A 16,236-nucleotide genomic window follows, 5' to 3' on the forward strand; every position below is an offset into this window, starting at 1 on the left:
GCTGCTGAGGCGCAGCCGGTGTCAGCCCTTCGGGGAACTGCCCGTGGATGCTTCGGGAATGGGGGCTGCCAACTCAGAACCCCCGTTCCCTGTGGCTGCAGCCAGCCAGGGGGCTCCAGGGTCGGGCGCGCCCGCGGGCCTGGGGGGCTTCTTGCCTGTGTGCAGGGCTTCTACGCACAAGGTGGCACCTCATCCCGGCCCAAGGGTGGTGGCAGGAACTCAGGAGGCACTCGGGGACTCAGCAGGGCCCGCCCCTGGGGCCAGGGGTCTGGCAGGCTCCGGGGCAAATGGACTACGGAAGCCAAGAGGGGCCCGTCCGCGCCAAAACCCAAAACGCGCTGCGGCCTCCAGGGACAAAGGGGACACAAGTGGCTGTGTGGCTTGCAGTGCCCGACCAGAGGGAGGGAGGTTGTCTGGCTGCTGAGGCGCAGCCGGTGTCAGCCCTTCGGGGAACTGCCCGTGGATGCTTCGGGAATGGGGGCTGCCAACTCAGAACCCCCGTTCCCTGTGGCTGCAGCCAGCCAGGGGGCTCCAGGGTCGGGCGCGCCCGCGGGCCTAGGGGCTTCTTGCCTGTGTGCAGGGCTTCTACGCACAAGGTGGCACCACATCCCGGCCCAAGGGTGGTGGCAGGAACTCAGGAGGCACTCGGGGACTCAGCAGGGCCCGCCCCTGGGGCCAGGGGTCTGGCAGGCTCCGGGGCAAATGGACTACGGAAGCCGAGAGGGGCCCGTCCGCGCCAAAACCCAAAACGCGCTGCGGCCTCCAGGGACACAGGGGACACAAGTGGCTGTGTGGCTTGCAGTGCCCGACCAGAGGGAGGGAGGTTGTCTGGCTGCTGAGGCGCAGCCGGTGTCAGCCCTTCGGGGAACTGCCCGTGGATGCTTCGGGAATGGGGGCTGCCAACTCAGAACCCCCGTTCCCTGTGGCTGCAGCCAGCCAGGGGGCTCCAGGGTCGGGCGCGCCCGCGGGCCTAGGGGCTTCTTGCCTGTGTGCAGGGCTTCTACGCACAAGGTGGCACCTCATCCCGGCCCAAGGGTGGTGGCAGGAACCCAGGAGGCGCTCGCGGACTCAGCAGGGCCCGCCCCTGGGGCCAGGGGTCTGGCAGGCTCCAGGGCAAATGGACTACGGAAGCCGAGAGGGGCCCGTCCGCGCCAAAACCCAAAACGCGCTGCGGCCTCCAGGGACACAGGGGACACAAGTGGCTGTGTGGCTTGCAGTGCCCGACCAGAGGGAGGGAGGTTGTCTGGCTGCTGAGGCGCAGCCGGTGTCAGCCCTTAGGGGAACTGCCCGTGGATGCTTCGGGAATGGGGGCTGCCAACTCAGAACCCCCGTTCCCTGTGGCTGCTGCCAGCCAGGGGGCTCCAGGGTCGGGCGCGCCCACGGGCCTGGGGGGCTTCTTGCCTGTGTGCAGGGCTTCTACGCACAAGGTGGCACCTCATCCCGGCCCAAGGGTGGTGGCAGGAACTCAGGAGGCGCTCGGGGACTCAGCAGGGCCCGCCCCTGGGGCCAGGGGTCTGGCAGGCTCCGGGGGCCAATGGACTACGGAAGCCGAGAGGGGCCCGTCCGCGCCAAAACCCAAAACGCGCTGCGGCCTCCAGGGACACAGGGGACACAAGTGGCTGTGTGGCTTGCAGTGCCCGACCAGAGGGAGGGAGGTTGTCTGGCTGCTGAGGCGCAGCCGGTGTCAGCCCTTCGGGGAACTGCCCGTGGATGCTTCGGGAATGGGGGCTGCCAACTCAGAACCCCCGTTCCCTGTGGCTGCAGCCAGCCAGGGGGCTCCAGGGTCGGGCGCGCCCGCGGGCCTGGGGGGCTTCTTGCCTGTGTGCAGGGCTTCTACGCACAAGGTGGCACCTCATCCCGGCCCAAGGGTGGTGGCAGGAACCCAGGAGGCGCTCGGGGACTCAGCAGGGCCCGCCCCTGGGGCCAGGGGTATGGCAGGCTCCGGGGGCAAATGGACTACGGAAGCCGAGAGGGGCCCGTCCGCGCCAAAACCCAAAACGCGCTGCGGCCTCCAGGGAGGGACACAGGGGACACAAGTGGCTGTGTGGCTTGCAGTGCCCGACCAGAGGGAGGGAGGTTGGCTGGCTGCTGAGGCGCAGCAGGTGTCAGCCCTTCGGGAAGTGCCCGTGGATGCTTCGGGAATGGGGCCTGCCAACAAAGAACCCCCCTTCCCTGTGGCTGCATCCGGCCAGGGGGCTCCAGTGTCGGGTGCGCCGCGGGCCTGGGGGGCTTCTTGCCTGTGTGCAGGGCTTCTACGCACAAGGTGGCACCTCATCCCGGCCCAAGGGTGGTGGCAGGAACCCAGGTGGCGCTCGGGGACTCAGCAGGGCCTGCCCCCGGGGCCTGCCCGCAACACCTGATTGCCCGCGGGCTTGTCCGTCCACCCTCAAAAAGTTCTGCTGGGACAGCCCTGACCGAGCTCCGAGCTCCTCGCCCTTGGACTGCCCCAGTGGGCTTCAGGAGTGGGTGTGTGCAGCTTCTTGCCTGTGTGCAGGGCTTCTACGCACAAGGTGGCACCTCATCCCAGCCCAAGGGTGGTGGCAGGAACCCAGGAGGCGCTCGGGGACTCAGCAGGGCCCGCCCCTGGGGCCAGGGGTCTGGCAGGCTCCAGGGGCAAATGGACTACGGAAGCCGAGAGGGGCCCGTCCGCGCCAAAACCCAAAACGCGCTGCGGCCTCCAGGGACACAGGGGACACAAGTGGCTGTGTGGCTTGCAGTGCCCGACCAGAGGGAGGGAGGTTGTCCGGCTGCTGAGGCGCAGCCGGTGTCAGCCCTTCGGGGAACTGCCCGTGGATGCTTCGGGAATGGGGGCTGCCAACTCAGAACCCCCGTTCCCTGTGGCTGCAGCCAGCCAGGGGGCTCCAGGGTCGGGCGCGCCCGCGGGCCTGGGGGGCTTCTTGCCTGTGTGCAGGGCTTCTACGCACAAGGTGGCACCTCATCCCGGCCCAAGGGTGGTGGCAGGAACTCAGAAGGCACTCGGGGACTCAGCAGGGCCCGCCCCTGGGGCCAGGGGTCTGGCAGGCTCCGGGGCAAATGGACTACGGAAGCCGAGAGGGGCCCGTCCGCGCCAAAACCCAAAACGCGCTGCGGCCTCCAGGGAGGGACACAGGGGACACAAGTGGCTGTGTGGCTTGCAGTGCCCGACCAGAGGGAGGGAGGTTGGCTGGCTGCTGAGGCGCAGCAGGTGTCAGCCCTTCGGGAAGTGCCCGTGGATGCTTCGGGAATGGGGCCTGCCAACAAAGAACCCCCCTTCCCTGTGGCTGCATCCGGCCAGGGGGCTCCAGTGTCGGGTGCGCCGCGGGCCTGGGGGGCTTCTTGCCTGTGTGCAGGGCTTCTACGCACAAGGTGGCACCTCATCCCGGCCCAAGGGTGGTGGCAGGAACCCAGGTGGCGCTCGGGGACTCAGCAGGGCCTGCCCCCGGGGCCTGCCCGCAACACCTGATTGCCCGCGGGCGTGTCCGTCCACCCTCAAAAAGTTCTGCTGGGACAGCCCTGACCGAGCTCCGAGCTCCTCGCCCTTGGACTGCCCCAGTGGGCTTCAGGAGTGGGTGTGTGCAGCTTCTTGCCTGTGTGCAGGGCTTCTACGCACAAGGTGGCACCTCATCCCAGCCCAAGGGTGGTGGCAGGAACCCAGGAGGCGCTCGGGGACTCAGCAGGGCCCGCCCCTGGGGCCAGGGGTCTGGCAGGCTCCAGGGGCAAATGGACTACGGAAGCCGAGAGGGGCCCGTCCGCGCCAAAACCCAAAACGCGCTGCGGCCTCCAGGGACATAGGGGACACAAGTGGCTGTGTGGCTTGCAGTGCCCGACCAGAGGGAGGGAGGTTGTCCGGCTGCTGAGGCGCAGCCGGTGTCAGCCCTTCGGGGAACTGCCCGTGGATGCTTCGGGAATGGGGGCTGCCAACTCAGAACCCCCGTTCCCTGTGGCTGCAGCCAGCCAGGGGGCTCCAGGGTCGGGCGCGCCCGCGGGCCTGGGGGGCTTCTTGCCTGTGTGCAGGGCTTCTACGCACAAGGTTGTGGAAGATTTGTAAGGCAAGATGCCTACATGCTGAGTAAAGATTGCTTGCATGCCTACGTGCTGAGTAAAGATTGTTTAGGTAATCTTCCAGGAGCCTTAGATAGTGTCTGTGAAGGCACTAATGTTTGACAAGGCCAGTTTATGGCAAGGCTTGTTTATTTTGAAGCTCCCTGTTTTTTATGGGTTTATTGCTCTTTCACTATGTTTAGACTTAAGATAATGTATGACTATGTGCTGGGACAGGGGATGGGTTTAGACTTAAGATAATGTATGACTATGTACTGGGACAAGGGGATGGGGATATAAGCAGTGAGAGAAATGTGTTCAGTGCCTCTCTGCCTACATCTGTATTGACAACCAAGTGGCGTCTCAATAAACCGTGATCGGAGAAGGATCTTCGTGCCTTTAATTCTGTGCCTTGCTGGTCGAGGCTCGCCGCAGCTGGTGCCGAAACCCGGGAAACTCGAACCAGACGCGTAACATTGCACGACTGGAGAGGTGAGATCCAGAACTTCACACGGGAGACGGGTCGACGTCGAGGAAGGGTATGTTAGAAGAATTTCTCCTGGTTATTATCATTTTTGCCTTCTCTCTTATCATTGTTTTAATACTCGCTGTTATAGTTCTAAAGTTGTGTGCGGCCCAGAGTAAAAGGAAACAGTGCCTTTTAGAATCATAGATATGGGTACTGCCAATAGTCATGAAAGTGAAAATTTCGTGGATCCCATACAAGCATTGTTAAAAGAAAGGGGATTAAAAATTTCCACAAAAACAATAAAGACGATTTTAGAAGATATAGACAGGAAAGCCCCTTGGTTTGTTTACACTGGAGATATTAATTTGAAATGTTGGGAAAAATTAGGAAAGGATTTGGAGCAGGCTAAAGAAAAGGGGTCGCTTAGGGCAGGAACTCTTCCGTTTTGGAAATTGGTACATTCCTGCTTACAAACTGGTAAAAATGTGGAAATTATCAAACAAGGGAGAAGAGCATTAGCTGACCAGCAGGATAGTTGGTCGGAACAAAGTATTGCAGAGGAGAGGGAACATACCAAAAGAAAAAGCAAGGTAAAAGATAAGAGATCTCGCGAGGAAATGAAGAAAATTTTGAGCTCAGAAAAAGAAAAACCTTCAGCACCTTTGTACCCCGCCTTAAGTGAGTTTGAGGATTTTAGATTGGCAGAAGAGGAGCAGTATGAAGAAAATTTGGATAATGATTTCACTGAGACTGAGGAACAGGGCGCAGATAATAAAATTCAGGCTGCTAGCGTGCGCCCTCCCCCTTATGTTAAGCACAGTAAAGGCAGTCATTTTATTAAAAGGGAAACGTGGGCCCAATTGGCATCAGCCTTCCCGGTATTTGAGGAACAACAGACTCAACGCCGATTTCATGAGCCTATACCATATAAACAGTTAAAAGATCTAGTGGAGGCCGCTCGCCAATTTGGTCCCAATGCCGCCTATACTTTAACTTTGTTAGGACGATTAACCACTAATGCTATGACACCTTCAGATTGGTTTGAGATTGCACGAGGCAGCCTCAGCACGGGACAATATCTCGATTACAGATCCATTGTTACCGATGCTGCACATACACAGGCTAGACAAAATGTGCGGGATGGTCAGCCGCATTGGACAGCAGATATGCTTTTAGGACAAGGACAATGGGCGGCTGATCAAACTCGTTACCCCCTTGAAGTATACAGACAGATTAATGACATATATCTCAGGGCTTGGAAGACTTTACCCAAAAGAGGTGAGGTCTCGGGGAATTTAACAAAAATTATTCAAGGGCCCAATGAGCCTTTTTCAGAGTTTGTGGGTAGAATGATGGAAGCAGCAGGAAAAATTTTTGGGGACGTGGAGAGTTCAATGCCCTTAATTCAGCAGCTTATATATGAGCAAGCTACTAAAGATTGCAAACGAGCCATAACTCCATGGAAAGGAAAAGGGCTAGAAGCCTGGTTGAAGGCATGTAGGGAAATTGGGGGACCATTAACTAATGCTGGGCTTGCTGCTGCTATTTTAACTGCAACAAAACGTAATAACAATAATGGTGCATGTTTTAAGTGTGGGAAAATTGGTCATTTTAAGAAAAATTGTAAAGAACAAAAGGAGCATAACAATCCTGTGCGACAAATACCTGGCACTTGTCCCAGATGCAAAAAGGGGAAGCATTGGGCTAATGAATGTAGGTCAGTAAAAGACATTAACGGACAACCCCTCGAGAAGATAGAAAAGGAGTCAAAAAACGGATATCGGGGCCCCCGTCCCCAGGGCCCGAAAGCATATGGGGCACTACAGGAACCTTCCATGCAGCCACCCCCGAAGTCCGCAGAGCAACCGCAGGCTCTGCAGGGCTGGACCTCCGTGCCACCTCCGGCTTGGTATTAACACAGAGCATGGGAGTACAGATAATAGATACAGACATGCAGGGCCCATTAGAAAAGAATACCGCAGGATTAATCATTGGACGGTCATCATCAACGCTACGAGGGTTAATTGTTTTACCAGGAGTAATTGATCCTGACTATGAGGGTGTTATTAAAGTAATGTGCTACTCCCCTTTTGGAGTAATTTCCATTTCCCCTGGTGATCGCGTAGCACAACTTCTGATACTGCAATCAGGTCATAAAAAATACCCCGCCCGGTCACATAACCGTGGCGCATCTGGTTTTGGATCTACAGGAATCGATCTCGCATGTCTAAGCATGGAATTAAATGACCGACCAATGTTACAGATAGAGGTGGAGGGTAAACATTTTTCAGGCTTAGTGGATACAGGAGCAGATCGTAGCGTTATGAGTAAACAATTTTGGCCAAAGGGATGGCCTTTGCAGCATGCCTCTCAAGACTTGGTAGGATTGGGATATCGACAGGCTCCAGAAATAAGTTCTAAGGAACTCCACTGGACAGTCGATAAACAACAAGGCACCTTTCGTCCCTTTGTGGTAGATTTACCTATAAATTTATGGGGTAGGGATATACAAACCCAGATGAAACTCATATTGACTAATGAGTATTCGCAGACTAGCAAAAATATCATGGCAAGACAAGGATATATGCCCAATAAAGGGTTAGGGAAAAATCTTCAGGGTATATCAGAACCGGTGGAGTTAGTTCAAAAAACAGACCGCAAAGGCGTGGGTTTTTCCTAGGGGCCACTGAGGAAAAGCTATTACGTATTCCCTGGAATACGAATAAGGCAGTGTGGGTGCCCCAGTGGCCCCTCAGTCGTGAAAAACTCGCCGCCGCTAGAGAACTTGTGCAAGAGCAGCTGATGTTAGAACATATAGAGCCCTCAGTATCGCCCTGGAATACTCCAATTTTTGTCATAAAGAAAAAATCAGGCAAATGGAGGCTTTTGCATGATCTGCGAGCAGTCAATAGACAGATGCAATTGATGGGACCAGTACAGAGAGGACTGCCTCTTCTGTCTTCCCTTCCAAAGGGCTGGCCTATGCTAGTGGTAGACATTAAGGATTGTTTCTTTTCCATACCTTTACATTCTTTAGATCGAGAGCGATTCGCTTTTACTCTCCCTTCAGAGAATCATGAAATGCCTGACGCAAGGTATCAATGGAAAGTGTTGCCTCAAGGCATGGCTAATAGCCCTACTCTTTGCCAGTTATATGTTAATCAGGCTGTCGCACCAGTGCGAAAACAGCTTTCACAAGTCCGTGTCATTCATTATATGGATGACATTCTTATCACAGCTCATTCACAGCAATTAGTAGATAAGGCCTTTGCATTGCTCTCCTCCTGCCTTAAAGCATATGGTCTTTCTATTGCCCCAGAAAAAATACAACAATCTGATGTGGTGCAATTTTTAGGAGCAAAAATTACTACAACTTCCATTCGGCCACAGAAGCTCTGCATTAGCACTCAAAACCTATGTACACTGAATGATTTTCAAAAACTGCTAGGGGACATAAATTGGCTACGTGGATATTTACCGCTGACCCGAAATGACCTGCAACCTTTGTTCTCTATTCTGGAGGGCAATCCAGATATTGCCTCTCCTCGTCAACTTACTCCTGAGGGCGTTAAAGCTTTGCAACTCGTAGAAAAGGCCATTAGTAAAGCCCAACTATGTAGGTTTGATCCGTCTAAAAAATTACTACTATGCATTCTTGCTACGCCCACTACACCTACTGGAGTGGTGTGGCAAAATGCTCCTTTATGGTGGATACATGGTAATTCAGCGGGTGTGAGAACATTGCGGTATTATCCTGAATTAGTAGCTCATTATGCTCTTCTGGGTCTCAAGTTTTGCACAATGCATTTTGGTAAACATCCTGATGAGCTGATTGTGCCTTATACTCAGATGCAAATTGAGACTCTTGCCGGTACCACTAATGTTTGGCCTATTGTTCTAACTGCTTTCTCAGGTGTAATTGATAATCACTTGCCAGCGGACAAATTATTAACTTTTGTGCAGCGAAATTTAGTTTACTTTCCTAAACTTACAAAGAGCAAACCCATTCCAGCTGCAACAACTATTTATACTGATGGTTCCAAGACTGGTCGTGGAGCGTATGCTACAACTGATTCAGAGCCTGTGATTCTTTATTTTCGCCCTAACGCCCCTCAAGTGGTAGAGTGCTTAGTGGTATTGACAGTATTTCGCACATTTTCAGATGAACCCATTAATATTATCTCAGATTCCCAATATGTGGTAAATGCTGTCCGTTCACTAGAAGTTGTAGCTCATATACAGTCGCATAGCACGGTAGCCCCAATATTCCGACAAATCCAGCAAGCTATCCTGGTTAGACGTATGCCCTTTTTCATTGGCCATATAAGAGCTCACTCTGGCCTCCCTGGACCTATGAGTAAAACTAATGCCAAGGTAGATATTGCAACCCGTAATAGTGTCTTTGTATCTCTGACTTCTGTTGACCTAGCAAAAAACTTTCATGCCTCTTATCATGTTCCAGCTAATACACTGCGCTTGCGCTTTCATATCTCCAGAGAACAAGCTCGGCAAATTGTAAAGGCCTGTCCAGATTGTGCAATATTCCTCCATCCGCCACATTCTGGTGTTAATCCTAGGGGACTAAAACCTTTATCCTTATGGCAAATGGATGTTACACACATCCCAGAATTCGGTAGGCAAAAATATGTACATGTCTCAGTGGACACATATTCTGGTGTCATTCATGCCACTTCCTTGTCTGGGGAACGTGTAGCACAGGTGAAACTTCATTGTCTTGAGGCTTGGGCAGCTTGGGGAAAGCCTGCCCTCATAAAAACTGACAACGGGCCCGCTTATACTTCAAAAGGCTTCGCTACCTTTATGTCACAAATGCAAGTAGCTCATAAAACTGGCCTACCGTATAATCCTCAAGGCCAAGGCATTGTGGAGAGCGCTAATCGCTCCCTAAAAGAAACATTGCAAAAACAGAAAGGGGGCATTGCATTCCATGCAACCCCCAGAGAACGCCTTGCTATTGCATTATACACTCTTAATTTCTTACATTTTAATGCAGAGAATGAATCAGCGGCTATGAGACATACAAAAAATCCTGTACAAACTAGCCAAAAGGTCATGTGGAAAGATGTACTAGATAACAAATGGTATGGCCCGGATCCTGTGATACAGAGATCCAGGGGAGCAATTTGTGTTTTTCCGCAGGAACGACCAGACCCGATCTGGATTCCAGAGAGACTGACAAGGAGAGTGACAGATAAGAAAGAAGAGGAACGACAAGAGAACACGAGGCATGATAATGAAACGTCTGACATGGATACTGATGGGACTATGGCTGACATTTCCCATGACGATATCAAAGAATGTGACCCTGTGGGCCATTGCGAGAACATGGCCAATACCTAAGCCAGTGTTCTCTAGTGATAAGATGTTTCCTCAATTGTATAATAGAGACTGTCAGTTAGAAATACCGTGCAAAACACCACAAAATATGCGACAAATGCGATATAATGCTACTAATGTTACCCTCTATAATAGCTTGTGTTTTTCTATGAACTCGCAGAGTCCCTGTATACAGATTCTTTCATATAACCTTAGTTGGATATATGATCCCTTTAAATATCTAAATCCTGACCTCTCGATCCCAATGTTGCTCGAGGCCCTTACAAAAATTGCTCTAGGGAGCACAAATGGAACAGGAGGAGGAGGTAATAGCACCGTGGCTAATGTCACTACACTCCTGATCACAGCCAACATAACAGTCCCTTTTTTAATACAGACAAGAACCAATCCCAGTGCTTCATGGAACATATCTAGACCTGTACCAAAGTGCATCACTCGGGAATTCAGCTATCCCCCGCGATTTGGTGATTGCACAGAAAGTGTAGAAACCCAAGAACCGTATAAATTTTCTCCTAAATTCAAATTATATCAGAAACCCAAAGCGGGCAATCCTTTAGCCTCCTGGGTATTGTGGAATAGACGTGGAGCTAGTATGGATTTGTCCCCTTTGGCAAGGCTTGATTCTATTAATATAAGCCTCTATAATGCTAGTGGCAGTTATAACATAACTAGTCACGTACTCAGTAACTTTACATCGCATTCTTTGCATAATATGAGCCTCCTGTCTAGTCATGTTTGTGTCGATCCTCCCTTTATTTTTCTTTTGACAGATAAACAAGATAATGGGACGATAATAAAATGTGCAGGAAATGATACATGCTATTTAACCCAGTGTTGGAATGGAACTCAGAAAACTATGGTAATAATGCGTGTACCTACCTATGTTCCTATACCAGTAGTGACTGACCCAGAGGAATTTCCTCTGGCAGTTTTGTTTCGACAGCCACGGGACTTTGGGATTATAGCCATTGTAACGGCAATTGTCGCCTCTGCCGCAGCGGCTGTTACGGCGGGAGTGGCCATGGCTTCCACTGCTCAAACTGTGCAGACTATTAATGACGTCGTAAAAAGATCATCAGACGCTCTATTTGTCCAGGAACGCATAAATGATCATCTGGCTTCAGGGGTGCTACTATTAAATAAACGCATGGACTTGCTGCAAGCAGCTATGGAAGATCTTTTTGAAGTCACCAGCCTAGGTTGCGTTCAGAGACTGCACCATATATGTGTCACGCCATATCCAGCCTCTCTAAATGAGTCAAGAAAACTTGGGTCTTATCTATCAGGGAACTGGTCTATGGAATTTGGGGAACTTCAGCAAAATCTTACTATCATGATTTTGCAGCTGAATGAAACTAGAGCATCTGTTGTCACTCTGAAAGGGTTTTCTGATTATATATTACAGGGGTTACAATGGTTCAAAGAATGGGTGGGGGTTGGATTGTTCGGAGCTGTATTACTATTAGGGCTGTTGTGTACTCTTTTTGTTCTTTTCCGATTAGTACGGAGCCGCAAGCGCGAAAAAATTGCTCTCCTGCAAGCAATGGCCGCAATTGAGGCAGGCAGTTCCCCCGCGGTTTGGCTCAGCATGTTTAAAGAAGCTTAAAAGAATGTCCTTGCACTCAGGGGCCATAGTGCCATCGCACCTGATAGGAATTCTTTTTCATCTGGGATATTGCCTTAGCACTCCGAGAGCTTTTGCTCATTGCACCGGAATGGGAGTATCCCTGAGCACAGGCGCCCCTTGATCGGCCAGCACATCATGAGGTGAAGGCCTGATCGGGGATAAGACCTCATTTGCAGTAAAACACAAAAAAAAGGGGGAACTGTGGAAGATTTGTAAGGCAAGATGCCTACGTGCTGAGTAAAGATTGCTTGCATGCCTACGTGCTGAGTAAAGATTGTTTAGGTAATCTTCCAGGAGCCTTAGATAGTGTCTGTGAAGGCACTAATGTTTGACAAGGCCAGTTTATGGCAAGGCTTGTTTATTTTGAAGCTCCCTGTTTTTTATGGGTTTATTGCTCTTTCACTATGTTTAGACTTAAGATAATGTATGACTATGTGCTGGGACAGGGGATGGGTTTAGACTTAAGATAATGTATGACTATGTACTGGGACAAGGGGATGGGGATATAAGCAGTGAGAGAAATGTGTTCAGTGCCTCTCTGCCTACATCTGTATTGACAACCAAGTGGCGTCTCAATAAACCGTGATCGGAGAAGGATCTTCGTGCCTTTAATTCTGTGCCTTGCTGGTCGAGGCTCGCCGCACAAGGTGGCACCTCATCCCGGCCCAAGGGTGGTGGCAGGAACCCAGGAGGCGCTCGGGGACTCAGCAGGGCCCGCCCCTGGGGCCAGGGGTATGGCAGGCTCCGGGGGCAAATGGACTACGGAAGCCGAGAGGGGCCCGTCCGCGCCAAAACCCAAAACGCGCTGCGGCCTCCAGGGAGGGACACAGGGGACACAAGTGGCTGTGTGGCTTGCAGTGCCCGACCAGAGGGAGGGAGGTTGGCTGGCTGCTGAGGCGCAGCAGGTGTCAGCCCTTCGGGAAGTGCCCGTGGATGCTTCGGGAATGGGGCCTGCCAACAAAGAACCCCCCTTCCCTGTGGCTGCATCCGGCCAGGGGGCTCCAGTGTCGGGTGCGCCGCGGGCCTGGGGGGCTTCTTGCCTGTGTGCAGGGCTTCTACGCACAAGGTGGCACCTCATCCCGGCCCAAGGGTGGTGGCAGGAACCCAGGTGGCGCTCGGGGACTCAGCAGGGCCTGCCCCCGGGGCCTGCCCGCAACACCTGATTGCCCGCGGGCGTGTCCGTCCACCCTCAAAAAGTTCTGCTGGGACAGCCCTGACCGAGCTCCGAGCTCCGAGCTCCTCGCCCTTGGACTGCCCCAGTGGGCTTCAGGAGTGGGTGTGTGCAGCTTCTTGCCTGTGTGCAGGGCTTCTACGCACAAGGTGGCACCTCATCCCAGCCCAAGGGTGGTGGCAGGAACCCAGGAGGCGCTCGGGGACTCAGCAGGGCCCGCCCCTGGGGCCAGGGGTCTGGCAGGCTCCAGGGGCAAATGGACTACGGAAGCCGAGAGGGGCCCGTCCGCGCCAAAACCCAAAACGCGCTGCGGCCTCCAGGGAGGGACACAGGGGACACAAGTGGCTGTGTGGCTTGCAGTGCCCGACCAGAGGGAGGGAGGTTGGCTGGCTGCTGAGGCGCAGCAGGTGTCAGCCCTTCGGGAAGTGCCCGTGGATGCTTCGGGAATGGGGCCTGCCAACAAAGAACCCCCCTTCCCTGTGGCTGCATCCGGCCAGGGGGCTCCAGTGTCGGGTGCGCCGCGGGCCTGGGGGGCTTCTTGCCTGTGTGCAGGGCTTCTACGCACAAGGTGGCACCTCATCCCGGCCCAAGGGTGGTGGCAGGAACCCAGGTGGCGCTCGGGGACTCAGCAGGGCCTGCCCCCGGGGCCTGCCCGCAACACCTGATTGCCCGCGGGCGTGTCCGTCCACCCTCAAAAAGTTCTGCTGGGACAGCCCTGACCGAGCTCCGAGCTCCGAGCTCCTCGCCCTTGGACTGCCCCAGTGGGCTTCAGGAGTGGGTGTGTGCAGCTTCTTGCCTGTGTGCAGGGCTTCTACGCACAAGGTGGCACCTCATCCCAGCCCAAGGGTGGTGGCAGGAACCCAGGAGGCGCTCGGGGACTCAGCAGGGCCCGCCCCTGGGGCCAGGGGTCTGGCAGGCTCCAGGGGCAAATGGACTACGGAAGCCGAGAGGGGCCCGTCCGCGCCAAAACCCAAAACGCGCTGCGGCCTCCAGGGACACAGGGGACACAAGTGGCTGTGTGGCTTGCAGTGCCCGACCAGAGGGAGGGAGGTTGTCCGGCTGCTGAGGCGCAGCCGGTGTCAGCCCTTCGGGGAACTGCCCGTGGATGCTTCGGGAATGGGGGCTGCCAACTCAGAACCCCCATTCCCTGTGGCTGCAGCCAGCCAGGGGGCTCCAGGGTCGGGCGCGCCCGCGGGCCTGGGGGGCTTCTTGCCTGTGTGCAGGGCTTCTACGCACAAGGTGGCACCTCATCCCGGCCCAAGGGTGGTGGCAGGAACTCAGGAGGCACTCGGGGACTCAGCAGGGCCCGCCCCTGGGGCCAGGGGTCTGGCAGGCTCCGGGGCAAATGGACTACGGAAGCCAAGAGGGGCCCGTCCGCGCCAAAACCCAAAACGCGCTGCGGCCTCCAGGGACAAAGGGGACACAAGTGGCTGTGTGGCTTGCAGTGCCCGACCAGAGGGAGGGAGGTTGTCTGGCTGCTGAGGCGCAGCCGGTGTCAGCCCTTCGGGGAACTGCCCGTGGATGCTTCGGGAATGGGGGCTGCCAACTCAGAACCCCCGTTCCCTGTGGCTGCAGCCAGCCAGGGGGCTCCAGGTCGGGCGCGCCCACGGGCCTAGGGGCTTCTTGCCTGTGTGCAGGGCTTCTACGCACAAGGTGGCACCACATCCCGGCCCAAGGGTGGTGGCAGGAACTCAGGAGGCACTCGGGGACTCAGCAGGGCCCGCCCCTGGGGCCAGGGGTCTGGCAGGCTCCGGGGCAAATGGACTACGGAAGCCGAGAGGGGCCCGTCCGCGCCAAAACCCAAAACGCGCTGCGGCCTCCAGGGACACAGGGGACACAAGTGGCTGTGTGGCTTGCAGTGCCCGACCAGAGGGAGGGAGGTTGTCTGGTTGCTGAGGCGCATCCGGTGTCAGCCCTTCGGGGAACTGCCCGTGGATGCTTCGGGAATGGGGGCTGCCAACTCAGAACCCCCGTTCCCTGTGGCTGCTGCCAGCCAGGGGGCTCCAGGGTCGGGCGCGCCCGCGGGCCTAGGGGCTTCTTGCCTGTGTGCAGGGCTTCTACGCACACGGTGGCACCTCATCCCGGCCCAAGGGTGGTGGCAGGAACCCAGGAGGCGCTCGCGGACTCAGCAGGGCCCGCCCCTGGGGCCAGGGGTCTGGCAGGCTCCAGGGCAAATGGAGTACGGAAGCCGAGAGGGGCCCGTCTGCGCCAAAACCCAAAACGCGCTGCGGCCTCCAGGGACACAGTGGACACAAGTGGCTGTGTGGCTTGCAGTGCCCGACCAGAGGGAGGGAGGTTGTCTGGCTGCTGAGGCGCAGCCGGTGTCAGCCCTTCGGGGAACTGCCCGTGGATGCTTCGGGAATGGGGGCTGCCAACTCAGAACCCCCGTTCCCTGTGGCTGCAGCCAGCCAGGGGGCTCCAGGGTCGGGCGCGCCCGCGGGCCTGGGGGGCTTCTTGCCTGTGTGCAGGGCTTCTACGCACAAGGTGGCACCTCATCCCGGCCCAAGGGTGGTGGCAGGAACCCAGGAGGCGCTCGGGGACTCAGCAGGGCCCGCCCCTGGGGCCAGGGGTCTGGCAGGCTCCGGGGGCAAATGGACTACGGAAGCCGAGAGGGGCCCGTCCGCGCCAAAACCCAAAACGCGCTGCGGCCTCCAGGGAGGGACACAGGGGACACAAGTGGCTGTGTGGCTTGCAGTGCCCGACCAGAGGGAGGGAGGTTGGCTGGCTGCTGAGGCGCAGCAGGTGTCAGCCCTTCGGGAAGTGCCCGTGGATGCTTCGGGAATGGGGCCTGCCAACAAAGAACCCCCCTTCCCTGTGGCTGCATCCGGCCAGGGGGCTCCAGTGTCGGGTGCGCCGCGGGCCTGGGGGGCTTCTTGCCTGTGTGCAGGGCTTCTACGCACAAGGTGGCACCTCATCCCGGCCCAAGGGTGGTGGCAGGAACCCAGGTGGCGCTCGGGGACTCAGCAGGGCCTGCCCCCGGGGCCTGCCCGCAACACCTGATTGCCCGCGGGCGTGTCCGTCCACCCTCAAAAAGTTCTGCTGGGACAGCCCTGACCGAGCTCCGAGCTCCTCGCCCTTGGACTGCCCCAGTGGGCTTCAGGAGTGGGTGTGTGCAGCTTCTTGCCTGTGTGCAGGGCTTCTACGCACAAGGTGGCACCTCATCCCAGCCCAAGGGTGGTGGCAGGAACCCAGGAGGCGCTCGGGGACTCAGCAGGGCCCGCCCCTGGGGCCAGGGGTCTGGCAGGCTCCAGGGGCAAATGGACTACGGAAGCCGAGAGGGGCCCGTCCGCGCCAAAACCCAAAACGCGCTGCGGCCTCCAGGGACACAGGGGACACAAGTGGCTGTGTGGCTTGCAGTGCCCGACCAGAGGGAGGGAGGTTGTCCGGCTGCTGAGGCGCAGCCGGTGTCAGCCCTTCGGGGAACTGCCCGTGGATGCTTCGGGAATGGGGGCTGCCAACTCAGAACCCCCGTTCCCTGTGGCTGCAGCCAGCCAGGGGGCTCCAGGGTCGGGCGCGCCCGCGGGCCTGGGGGGCTTCTTGCCTGTGTGCAGGGCTTCTACGCACAAGGTGGCACCTCATCCCGGCCCAAGG

The 16,236-nt window shown here is 56.1% G+C and overlaps 1 protein-coding gene across 1 annotated transcript; it reads left to right on the plus strand.

Moving 5' to 3' along the window:
• The first annotated feature begins 4,056 nt into the window (after positions 1-4,056).
• On the plus strand, positions 4,057-12,089 carry LOC133754713 (uncharacterized). Its single transcript, XM_062185144.1, has 2 exons — positions 4,057-4,559; positions 9,650-12,089. Exon 2 carries the CDS (start codon positions 9,738-9,740, stop codon positions 11,451-11,453), a length of 1,716 nt encoding a protein of 571 aa, XP_062041128.1. The 5' UTR covers positions 4,057-4,559; positions 9,650-9,737; the 3' UTR covers positions 11,454-12,089.
• Positions 12,090-16,236: the final 4,147 nt, after the last annotated feature.

This window comes from Lepus europaeus, unplaced genomic scaffold, assembly GCF_033115175.1.
Source record: "Lepus europaeus isolate LE1 unplaced genomic scaffold, mLepTim1.pri SCAFFOLD_283, whole genome shotgun sequence".
In the NCBI taxonomy this organism is placed as follows: Eukaryota; Metazoa; Chordata; class Mammalia; order Lagomorpha; family Leporidae; genus Lepus; species Lepus europaeus.

Coding starts and splice junctions, on each gene's coding strand:
- LOC133754713 (XM_062185144.1), top strand. CDS start 9,738: ATGATAATGAAACGTCTGACATGGATACTGATGGGACTATGGCTGACA.